Source organism: Siniperca chuatsi, linkage group LG19 (genome assembly GCF_020085105.1).
Source record: "Siniperca chuatsi isolate FFG_IHB_CAS linkage group LG19, ASM2008510v1, whole genome shotgun sequence".
Lineage (NCBI taxonomy): Eukaryota > Metazoa > Chordata > Actinopteri > Centrarchiformes > Sinipercidae > Siniperca > Siniperca chuatsi.
The window spans coordinates 24,175,896-24,188,411 of NC_058060.1; the positions used below are offsets into that span (position 1 = coordinate 24,175,896).

The 12,516-nt window shown below is 42.6% G+C and overlaps 1 protein-coding gene and 1 long non-coding RNA gene across 4 annotated transcripts in view; one reads left to right on the forward strand and one right to left on the reverse strand.

Annotated features, from left to right (window-relative positions):
• LOC122866427 (polyhomeotic-like protein 3) overlaps positions 1-12,516 on the reverse strand; it is a 28,740-nt gene that overhangs the window by 2,029 nt on the left and 14,195 nt on the right. For all 3 annotated transcript variants that reach the window (XM_044176069.1, XM_044176070.1, XM_044176068.1), the window contains 7 exons: positions 12,131-12,338; positions 7,941-9,104; positions 6,511-6,842; positions 5,346-5,511; positions 3,546-3,657; positions 3,147-3,267; positions 453-750 (listed from right to left, as the gene is read on the reverse strand). In XM_044176069.1, the coding sequence (XP_044032004.1) occupies positions 453-750; positions 3,147-3,267; positions 3,546-3,657; positions 5,346-5,511; positions 6,511-6,842; positions 7,941-9,104; positions 12,131-12,338 (2,401 nt within the window). The remainder of the gene's footprint in view (positions 1-452; positions 751-3,146; positions 3,268-3,545; positions 3,658-5,345; positions 5,512-6,510; positions 6,843-7,940; positions 9,105-12,130; positions 12,339-12,516) is intronic.
• LOC122866430 lies at positions 6,826-7,619 on the forward strand. Its single transcript, XR_006375703.1, has 2 exons — positions 6,826-6,862; positions 7,086-7,619. It is a non-coding gene; the product is annotated as an uncharacterized LOC122866430 (long non-coding RNA).

Here is a 12,516-nt window from a genome sequence, read left to right on the forward strand (position 1 = left end):
ATTTTTTAAAAATGGATTATTAAAATACACTAATGGTTGTTATTAAACTAAGAAGCCTCCAAAAACTTTCTACAATGTTCACAGTTCAGTCGTCTTTGTTTCTGACGTGAACTTGCAGGTATTTGCAGATTTGAGTTTTGAGAATGACACCCGAAGTTTCACTGCGTTTTGTTGTTCTTCCAGATGTTTCACAGTGATCTCACTCACGCTGACAGTTGGTGGTTAAAAGTATGCACGTTGCCTCACCCGGCGGTTCGTTGCAGCGTTTTGCGAAACACTTAATTGGATGAGGGGTGATGGAGAAGCTGTGCACGAGCCCCCCCCCCTCCTGTCATCTGCTGACGATTAAGACACTCGAGTGTTTATATAAAACAGTTTTATCAGACGCTGCCAGTTCCACGTGTGAGCTATTTGTTTAATGTCCACTCTTGTGTAGACTAGTTAAAGTTTACCTGGCAGTGTGTGGATGAAGGCAGTTACTTCCTCCACGCTCCACTGGGAGGGGGCGGGTTTGAACGTGGTTGTGGGCGTAGAGGTGGTCAAGGCGGGCGCAGACGCCCTCCTCGCTCTCCGTGCCGCCCGACGCTCCATCCTGGCTGTCATGGCAACAGCAGGATCCTCCTCCCCGCCGTCATCGTCTTCCTCCTCCCCTCCTCCCTCCATGTCCTCCTCCTCCTCCTCCTCTTCTGCCGCCGCTGCCTTCTCCTTTCCCTCCTTCTCACGCCGACCGGCGCTCCACAGATCCCGAGGCTGCAGGGAGACGTGAGGACAGACACAGGCGAGTTCACCCTTCATTATTTTAATACTTGAGGATCCAGCTTGCTAAAAGGTTTGCTTCTTAAAAGTCTGAATAAATGAATAAAATCCTACTTAAGTAAAAGTACAGAAGTATTATCAGCTAAACATACTTAAAGCATCGAAAGTAAAAGTACTTGTTCTGCAGAAAACTGGCCCTTGTAAGTGATCTAATAAATTACATTATTAATACGGATGCATCGATGTTAGAGCAGCATTTTAATGTTGTAGCTGCTCGAGGTGGAGCTAGTTTTAACTACTTTATTAGGTAATTCCCAACCTAGGGGCCGGGCCCCTCAAAAAGTGTCACTAGATATTTCTGAGGGGTCGTGAGATGATTAATGGGAGAGGAAAGAAGGAAAAACAAAGTTCTAATAAATACATTTATATCAATCTTTGCAGTTTTGTGAAATATTGGATCATTTGACCTCTTTGCGCCTCAAACAGTTATTTAAATGAAAGCATGTGAGACGTTTAGAGGGAGAATCTCTTTTTGGTGGAGCTGCTAACAACTCAGAGACATCTGAAACGTGACGAGGAGCCACAACGACACACTGCTTTATTGTGAGAGGTCACCAAGGTCGGAAACCACTGGCTTATCTTTTATAATGTGTTGTATTTTATAAGAGTATCATGTGTTTTTATGTAAAATCTTAATCTGGAAGGTAAGTGAGTAACCACAGCTGTCAAACAAATGTAGTGGAGTAAAAAGTAAAATATTTCCCTCTGAAATGTAGTGTAGTAGAAGTATAAAGTAACCTTAAAATTGTACTTAAGTAAATGTACTTTCCAGCACTGAAACCTGCCCTCACTGAGGAGACTGTCTGGGAAAAACTGAGAAAGAAATCTGACGACGCAGTTCCTCTAATGGCCGCTAGAGGCTGGCTACAAGAACCTCTAACTGAATTAAAGTCAATAAAAACCTCCTGATAAAGACAGTTTTAGTAGCTACTTTCAGCTTCTCTAGTCAGGGCCATAGCTGGGATTTTAGAAATAACGAGGTCATGAGTCCAAGTTCCCAGACTTAAGTCTCAAACTTTAGGTTTTTTAACATTTTATTTATTAAATTAACTGTTCAATTATATTGTCTGTACATTTTATTTCACACCACGACCAAGACTCTCTACTCCGCCAGGAATACAGTTCTGGAGGGGAACAAATTCCTCCTTTATTTATTTGTTGTTGGCCTAAATGAGAGAAGTCAAAATTAAACATACCGAGTGTAAAATACACGGTAATCAAATGTTAGCTTTTGATTGTAGGATGAAGAAGATATTATGGCTCTTACAGGAGGATGTTTGCTTGAGTTACTGGTGTGTCAGTCTCACCCCACCTGAACTCCACCCACCCACGGCTTTCCCAAAATGGCGTCAAAACAACCCTCCAAACTCCACATCCCATAAGTCACTGGTGCTCGTTAACACCTGTGTAAGCGGACTGAAATGCAATCAGTGTATTTAGCTATATTTTGGTAAAAGACTGGCGAACAGGTGGACGGCAGAGAAGTAGATTATATTATATATTTTATTAAGTTGTCACAAATCTAAACTACTGCAGCTGCTGGGAATCTAAACTGACCACGACCTGCGTGCTCTGTGAAACCTGCTACAGGTGAGTGTTTAATAGTCAGGGGGATTCACTTTGGGTTACCATAGTAACAGCACAAGCTAAATGTTACATGCTACATGTTACAATGCTAACATGCTAAAATGCTTGTTTCTGTCTTGTTTTGTTGTCTGTAACTTTTGCTTTTTGTCAAATTATTGTTTCCAAGGTCAAGAATAACTTTTCACACTCAGATGTGAGGATTTGCTGCTTTTCTCAGTTTTCAATCATTGTAAATTAAATATCTTTGGACTGTTTGTTGGACAAAATCAGTAATTTGACCTTCGGCTCGGTCTCTCGCAGACCCACTCGACCTGACCGCCGACCCAAATTACAGAATACTCTGTCTCTCTCTATTAGGCTCTGTATTTTCTGGAGCGCATTTAGGACCTCGTCTTTGGGTCAGGTCTAACATCAGCTTTGGAGAGGTTTTCCACGGGTCTGCTTCAGATTGGGTCCAAAGTTTAATACCTCAAACGAGCATTTATCTTCTTTTTTTTTTTTACATTCTGTAGACTAAACGATTGATCATAAAACTAACCGATAACTGAAAATAATCATTAGTTGAAGTCCTAATTGGGTTTTGACATTTCCGTGTGAGATGTACATTGTATTTCTATGTTGAATGAAATGTAACAAATTATCTGGAAAGTAAACGCCAGCCGTTCGAGTAGTGAGGTTTGTTGTTTTTTTACAGTATCAGTGTGTACAGTGTTTTTAAAAGGTGTTTAGTTCAGTGTCCCTACCAGTCGCAGTAAAAGAGGCTTCCCAGGAACTGACTCCGCCCTGTTCAGGGCTGGGCGGGGCTTCTCTGACCGGCTGCCTGCACTCAGAGCCCGCAGACGCTTCGTCAGACGAACGTTAAACCTGACAGAAAGAAAAGCAGGGAGCAGAAGGGCAGAGAGAGAGACAGAGAGAGGGAGAGACAACAAGAGACGTGGTGATATTTCCTTGTTCTGCTGCTTTGATTCACACTCATATCTGTATTTAACACCTGTGTGTTTCTACACAGGCCACACACCACATCCTGCCAGCACTGCTGCTGTGACAGCAACACCCCTAAAAACACATGCATTTCAGCAACAGTGTCTTAAGGTCACGCTGCAAGCTGCTTTTGTTTTTGAGCCAATGAAATCAGGCCTCACCCTCGTGCACAGGAAGTGGAGCAGAAGCGCTTGGACCGCATGAAGTTGTGCGCGTGGCCTCTCTTCCCACAGAACTGGCAGTGCAGCACTGTCCTGTCCCTGTGGGCCGACCCTGTACGTGTGAGACAAACACATTCATGGTCTACTGTGTTTTATTTGACAGCGGTTAAAGCTGCACACAAGGCGTTACTCTTCTTCTAAAAATAAGTGGCGCTGCAACAGAGACGACTATGTTTACGATTGTTGGTCCCCCAGGTCATTATTTATTTAATAGAAAGAGGATCAACCAGCGAGACCAGACTATTTCCAGCCCGTTGTTTTTGACTTATTGCTACTGGATGCAACAGAGAAATGTGTCCAGTTGTTCCTTATTGAGAAGACCAGGGCTGCAACTAACAATTAATTACATTATCGATTAACCTGCTGATTACGCTCTCAATTCATTGTTTGGTCTATAAAATGTCAGAAAATAGTGAAAACTGCCTGTCACACTTATCTTAACTCAAGTTAATGTCTTCAGATTGCTTGTTTTGTCCAAAACCTGAGAAATACCAGTTTGCTGTCACATGAGACAAAGAAAGGCAATAAAGTATGTATTTTCAGTATGTTATGAAAATCAACCTGCAACCTGAGTTTTTTGAAACAATCCAGTTTAAGATCACAACGAACTACGCCAAATCGATTAGTTGATCATTCAGTAGTCGAGCCACAGAAATTAATTGCCAACAATTTTGATAATGGAGTAATTATTTAATTTAATTTATTTAATTAATTAATTAAGACAGATGCAAGAATGCTGGATCCAGCTTCTCAAATGTGAAGCATTGCTGCTTTCCTAAATCGTCACTTTAAATCTGTTAACTTGGGCTCTGGTAAACTGAGATGTGCATTTTTAAAGATTAACTTTAAAAAGAATATCATCACTGATGGTCAGAAATGTGCTCCTGTAACTACACCCGGAAGTGATGTCACGAGGTTCAGGAGTGCACCTGTACATCACAGCAGCAAGGTGAGAAGTTTAACCACTGAGGTCAGCAAAAACAAGATTTTCAGGGGATGTTCAGAAATACTTTATTGATCCCCGAAGAGAAACTCTTTGTTACAGCAGCTCGCCTTTACGTCAGTGCACACAGGAGAAAGTACTAGTTAAGTTAAGTGAGTCTTTAAAGACTTTCTGACAGTTTTTCAACAAAAAAATTAGTTGCTTAATGAAAAAAATGTTTGATTAATTTAGTATAAAAACACTTGTTAGTTATGTCGCCTTGTCAGTTACTGTGTTGTTGCTGTAGTAATGCAAGTCCACGTAGAGACAGTGCATTAAAGGACGCTTCCACATGTTTTTTAAATCCGTTTTGGCGTCCGCAAAGGAGGGCTGATAAAACGTTCCACTAACGGTCACATTGGCCCTCACTGATCACTAGGAACTAGGAACACACTCCATTTTTGAAATGCCATGCTTTTTTCTTTTGACTTTTCTTTGATGATGCATTGCTGATGATTTGATAATGATACAGTATGACGGTTCTTTACTGAAAATGACAAATGTCACTCTGAGTTAAATGAGCGTGGTCTACTGAGGGTATGTGTATGTGAAAAGGCAACACTTGCCATCCTCTCACAGACCTGGTGGTTTATCAGCTGAAAAACCTTAAAATATGAGTAGGTTCTACGTATACATACTGTATATATACTGTGTGTGTGTGTGTGTGTGTACACACATATACACACATATATATATATATATATATATATATAAAAGGTTGTGCAGTTTATAAATCAACTAGCTCATAAGACTCTTACTGTTCCCGGCGTCGCCTGTGTCTCCTCCCTCCTCCACGTCTGAATCAGTGGAGTGCTCAGCTTGTTTCAATGTGTCCGTCACAGGCAACGCTGCTTTCCCATTGGTCCCGTTCACTTCCTGTGGTTTCGCCACCTGCTCTGGAACCAGCAGGGACGAGCGGTTCACCTGCACGATGAAAAGGTACTTAAAAACAATCTGTGGCTGTGACACTGTGGTGTTGACTGGCTGCATCATAATATTAAAATGATCATCACTTTTTCTTTTGAGAAAGATGTTAAAGAGTACAGCAGCTTCATGAAGCTTAACCCAAACTACTGATCCATGACAACCCATTACATCAGTGCCTTCATGCTGCTGAAGTTAGATTTATGTTTGTATGATGTATGTAGCTCCAAACTACTCATGTAAACTATAGCTGATGACAGTTTTAACAGCAGGCTGAGCAGTTTTGACACCTTAGTTTTAACCACCACTATCACTACTACTGTAAGCGGTGCCAGGAACTGGAATAAGTTACTTTTGCATATTAAGAAAATAGTAACCACTACAAGCGACGTCAGCAGGTCACCCAGACTCTAGCAGGTGTGAAATCCATCTAGAACAATGCAAAGTCAGAGATGCAGCATGTTTTTTTTTTCTGTATTGGATGAGTGAAAATGGTCTGATTATTGCAAATGTAGCTTGATGTTTCACAATTTCATCATTTAATTTTGATCTTCATCTTGAGTTTGCCGTTGCAGGAGCTTCAAACCTTAAAAAAAAAAAAAAAAAAAAAAAAAAAAAGACCTACTTCACACTAACAGAGATGTTTTGTAATTTTATTTTGGCCTTGAATGACTAAATTGCCACTTTGGATAAATACTGAATTTCTGTAGCATTTATCTACACAGACAGGTGTCCCGTGCTTTAATTATTAACGCAGGTCTGGCAAAAATACAGACTAAATACATAAAGATATTGATGTTCACTACAGCTGATAAAATAACTAAATTAACTGACTATGCATCTGTTCGCGACACATGATGGTTTTCAGCATTATATATATTTCCGATATAACATTAAGTTGCTAATTCTGACTTTGAACTGTTAAAAACGTGATGTGAAACAAATACTGTATGTCCTCTGTGTGTGTGTGTGTGTGTGTGTGTGTGTGTGTGCCCGTACAGGAAATGGTTGGAGCCCCTCCTGGATGACAAATCCCTCCACCAGGTGAGTCAGAACCTGTCGTCCGTCAGGCCACGCCCTCTGCTCCCAGGGGCTGCTCAGCGATTGGCCGAAGCTCTCTGACTCGTCTTCCGATTGGCCGAGTGGCTCCGTCTCGGTTTCGGTCCCGGCCAGGTGCTGCGACTCGCCGACCGCTTTGTCGACTTTTTCCGGCTCGTGCTGCGATAGGCTGAGGTCGTTTGGGTGAGCCGGGAGGAGGGGAGGAGGGTTTTCTGCCGAGGGGGTGATGAAGGGCGAGGAGGGGGGAGACTGAGAGGAGAGGCTGGACAACGCTGGGAGGAGCAAAGAGAGTGTGAGAGTTACTACAAATAGATCAATAAGTTTTGTCAGATAAACACAGGAGCTGTTCTTCACAGTTTAAGGTCCTTACTTCCAAAGAAGAGAAATCTTAATGCAACAGCATACAACGATATGTTAGACAGCGGCGTTCTTCCACATTTGAGGCAACAGTTTGTGTTTTTCTCTTTCCTGTTTCAACATGACGACGCCCCTGTGCACAAAACGGTTCCATACAGAAATGGCTTTCCCAGTTTGGTGTGGACGAACTTGACTGGTTTACACAGAGCCCTGACCTCAACCCCATCCAACGGCTTTGGGATGAGGTGGAGCACCGACTGTGAGCCGAACATCGGCGTTGGACCTCACTGATGCTCTGGTGTCTGAATGGGAGAAACATCTGGTGGAAGGTCTTCCCACATACTGTCCACATACATTTGGCCACGTACTATTGTCTCAATAAGCAGAGAAAGGAGAACATATGATGTGCCAGTTTCTGTGTTTTACAGTACTCTATAAAAACATAATAAAATCTTTATTTAAAAACTAAATATATGGTACTGCAGCAGTTTTGAAAAGGCTCGATTTTCTTCCTCTATCCTACTCCAGGGACATTTTTGAACTTTGGTCCACATTTCATATTAACTATTTGCTTAACCACATTGCTTTTTGTTGCAAAGAGGATGTCTCCACTGGGAGAAACTTTTGCAGGAGAGCAAAGCCCTTTTTTGGGGGGGGAGGGGTTTGTGCTGTAAAAATAATCTCGCTTTGCACCGTAAAGCAACCAGACAGCTTTACCACAAATATGACCTGCCTTCTCCCAAAGTCCCTCTTTCTTTCCCTCGGTGACTGACGGAGAGGGGATGCTGCAACATCATTTTCTATATGGGGCCGGCTTGCAACCACGTAACAACGTAAAGTAATTTTGTCAAAACGTTTCAAGGTCAATGGCTGCCTGGGAGGTAGGAAGACAAAATGAAAGCTAATGGTACGCTTTACAAGTAATCAGCAATCCTGTAAATATGAATGATTCGTGTTTATGTGGGTGAAACATGCACTTTGAGTCGGGTCTACAGATGTGTGCTTGACGGTACCTGACTGGTTGTCAGACTGTGTTGACATGTTCTCACAGAAGTCCTCCTGGCTGACCGGCTGGAGGTCCCGATGAGACTCCGGTAGCCTCTGAGGTTGGACAGTGACCTCTGGGACTGGAGCTGGGACTGGAGCTGGTACTGGTACTGTTACTGGGACAGAAGCTGGGGTTTGGACTGGAACTGGAGCTGAAATGAGACCCAGGATGGGTTCCGGTTCCGTGCTGGAGTCTTTAACGGTATCAGGTGTGAGGATAGGATCTGTGTTCTGGCACTGATGGAGAATCTGACTGGTCAGGTTCTCAGACTGGTCCATAGCGGTCTCGCCTTCCTCTTCCATCTTTTTCTCCTCGCCTCCTCTTTCTGCCTTCTCTCTGTCACTCTGGCCTTCCTCTGTCACTTCCATTTGTTCTTCCTCTCTGCCTGTTTCAACTTCCTGTTCCTTCTGACTGACGAGGCTTACTTCCTTCTCAGCTGATAGCCTCCGTTTCTCCTCCTTCACTTTCTCTCTTTGGTCATCTTTCTCCACCTTTAGGTCTTTACTAACACTCTCCTCAGCTCTGACTCCTTGTCTTACCCCTCGTCCTCTCTCTCGCTGCTCTTCGCTCTCCTTCACCTCTCCTTTCTGTGTCAGAGTTTGTGTTTGAGGACCAGCCTGACTCGGAGGGGATGCTGGACTCAGGAGAGATGGAGGCGAGGGCATAGGAGAGGTGGTTTTTGGCAATGTGGGGTTTAGAGGAAGAGGAAGCACGTCCTCACCGCTCAAAGTCCTCTTTGATTGGCTGGACAGCTCAGGCGACTCTACAGCTGGAGGCGCTGACTGCACAGTGTGGGTGTACATACCAGATTGCGGCTGGCGGCCCGAAGAGAGGGCGATGATTTGCAGCTGCCTCGCTGCAGAAGGCGAGCGCTCGAAGTGGGAAGAAACAGACATGGGGTTGGTCACGGGTAATGAGCTGTGCTGTGATTGGCTGGGCCCGAGCATAGTTTGAGTTAACGGACAGCTCTTTAGTCCAGCCAGCGGCCTGCTGATGGGAGAGGCGTGACTGGCGGGGGCAGCAGCGATTGGTTGGAGGGTTGAGGTTTGCCTTGGCGCCGCCGCCCTGTGACCGTTTGGAGAGTGAAGTCTGGGTCTCAGCGGGACGGCTCGAACTGGAGAGTAAAGAGCTGCGAGAAGAGAGGGAGAGAGAGGGAGAGGATGAAGGAGAAAACATTAAAAAGCGAAGAAACGCAGAATTCGAGCAGCAGGTGGCCTTCACGTTTAGGACCAGAAACCAATGATTTTAGGATGAATGAGGTGATGTGTCCTCCTGCTGAGGCGCTGTTGGACAAGGTACTTAACCCCAAATGTTTGTTTTGAGGCTCATATTGAGTTTAATAATCTGATCTGTTGGCATTCGTTTTTTTAACATAAACATTTCTGAACCGGATCCCTGACATTATTTTAACAATTGTGACCAAGATATGTACTGAGCGGGATAAACTAAATAAACTTGTTGTTGGACAAACTATGTAACGGAGATACTCACACATATCTTCTGACATTTATTGTTACTTATAGGCAGACATATGTGCTGATACCGATAGATCTGTAATAAGCCAAAACTGACCAATACTGTCAACCATACTGACATAGTAGTTTGACTCTAATTACTATACTTGATACTGAAACCCAAGATGCCAGGTATTTAAAGTATAAGGCTGGTAATATTCTGTATTTTTGTTATTGTCAACATATTAAAATTCAGTACTGGATATTTGGTCCAAATTTAGATCTTGACTGCAGCTAACGCTAATTTTCATTATAATTTTCTTTTATTATCTATTGATTGTTTAGTCTATACAATACACAGTTTCCCAGAGCACAAGGTGATGTTTTTAAATGTCTTGTCAGTCCAAAACCCAAGAATATTAAATTTCCAATGATATAAAACAGAGAAAAGAACCAAAAAAATGTTTTGACATTTTTAAATGATGAATAAATTAAACAATTAATTGCAGATTAATGTTCTGTTGTTTAACAGATTCATTGTTTCAACTCTAGACTAAATGTAAAAATGAAGTTCTGAGGATTTGAACGGCGCTCATCTGTTTGTAAAGATGGACCACCAGGTGGGTCCCCAGGTGCTCCCGTGTGATCTGCTCTGAGACCAACACGAAAACACCTGGGGCTTCACTGACGGCTCCCGTGGAGAAACTCTGATTCAGGGAGTTGGCAGTAAGCTTCTTCAATTCTCTTAATGTTCTTTTCATGCCTGTTGCTTCATGCTTGTTTGTCTTTATGAGGAAAAGTAAAACCAGAGCAACTAGTAACCCAAAAAACTGAATAATTACCCCCCAGCTCTGAGCGTTAACCCCCACCTGACCTTTCAGAGAGAGAAAAAGGGGCCACATAAGCTCAGCTTGCACAAATGTTAAAGCGGTTATTTTACAGTTTATGACTGAGGAAACAAGAGCACTGTTAGAAACTGTTAGAAACGGCCCTCGCTGACAAAATGTTCAGAAGGAATCGCTCGATCTGCAACAAGTTTGATCACCAGTTTACTTTTTGTCTTTTAGCAGAATATTTCCTGGTTTTAAGTTCTCCAGCTGCTTTTCTCTCTCTTCCATCATTGTACAGTGAATATTGCTGAGGTGGTCTAGAGCTGAAGTCCTGTCTCGGCCTTAAAACACAGCTACATTTACGTGGGACTCCTTGTCACAGGTTGCATATGTCAACAAATAAAAAGTGATTTCTCCTGCTACGATTGTATCATTTTAATTTCTCAGAGCCTGAAGAGGGAAACTTGTCCAGTTATTTTACTAGAAATAAAGCAACAATGAGAAAAAAGTCTAAAAATAAGCTACTTTTTTTTTTTATTCTCTTAATCATCTAGCAACCCCTTTAGATTTATATTGCGACCCCCAGGTTGGGAACCACTGGCCTGAGGGTTGAAGACACTGACCATGTGTGAGCTATCCTGGTTTGAGACTTTTGTTGACTGTCATCCCACCTCTCTCTCACTCCCTTCATTTCCCCCGCTCTCTACCTTTTTCATGTGTTACATAAAATGCCCCAATAAATACTTGCAAAAATACAAAAGAATATCTTTGGGTTTTGGATTGTTGGCCAGACAAAATAAGCCGTTTGAAGACGTCACATTGGACTCTTAGAACTTGTGATGATATTTTTCCAATATTTATTTGTCTTTTTATAAATGTAAAAGTTAATTGATTAATCCAAAAATAATTGAAAATGACACCAAACATTACTTGCAGCCCTGGTGCTGATCAAATGTTTTTTTCTCCTTGTTTTTGTGATTCAAAATTAGATTACGGATAATTGCTTCACAACCTGACAAACCAATTATCACTCAGTTCGCTGCACAACACGAATCCCCAGGTGAATAACTGTACTTATAGAGAACTGGATCAGGTTACCTGAGCAAGACATCACCGGCAAAATGTGTGCCTGTAGCTTCTCACATCCATTTCATTAGCATTTTCTGCTTCAATAAAACTGAAGTTCATGTATGTTTGTAGGAACCATAGAATTATCTACCTTAATAACTGGCTCCTGGTTTCACTTTGTCTGACACTAAACAGTGTCTTCTGACTGTCCACACACTTTAATTCAGAGGAGAGAAGAGAGGAGCTTTTTTGTTTCGCCTCTCAGTATATGTACAGGCTGACCTACGCTGAGTTCAGTGGGGCCATACGCAGCCTGGTCGGCATATTTTTGGGGTGCAATAATAATAATAATAATTATTATTTAAACTTTACTATATTTTGATTTACAAAAAAGATGCTAGAATTGAACATAAATCACTGATAAGGCAGTAAAGCTAATTTTAGTTAACATTATCTATTAATTAATGAAACAAACTTGACTGTTAGTATGGTAAGCGCATCAATAATACAGTAATTTATATAGCATTTCTAATTATTTTGTTGGATTAAATGTATTATGGAAAGCGCGATTAACAAATTAATCAAAGTGTTAGTTGCTATATTTATGTAAATGCAGTTTTCATTTTTTGTGTCCCCCCCCAGCTTCTGAAACCAAACCTACAACCTTCCCTGCCCATGTTTAGATTTCAGCAGTTTACTCGTGTTGAGTAAAATATAAAATATAAAACCTAAATGAAACCGGTTGTTCCTCAGATGCCCACACTGATATCACGCCCAGTGTTAGTTATCCTTCCGGGACCTACTTGGAGGTGGGACGGAGAGGTGGCGGTTGGGCGTGGTCGGGCTCTCCGTTGCCGTGGTGTTGGGCTGCGGTCGCGGCCTGAGGGGGGGGAAGAGGGGTGCGTGAGGGCGAGAGAGGAGAGGCGGGGCTGAGGAGGGGGGCTTAAGGCGGAGGGAGGGGGGGATGGTGAGGGCCCCGGGGGGAGGAGGCCTCAGGGTGAGACTCTGGAGCTGGAAAGAAGAAAGATGTTCAGTTAGATCTCAAACACGCCTTTTTACTTTCAGGCTTTTCTGCTTTGATTCAAGGTGTTCAAGAACCGACCGTTCGCTAGACCCCTCCCCCAGACAGTGATTGTCCAATAATAGCCTAGCAACCGTAACTAGGCACGGCAGGTTTGTCGAGCTTTGG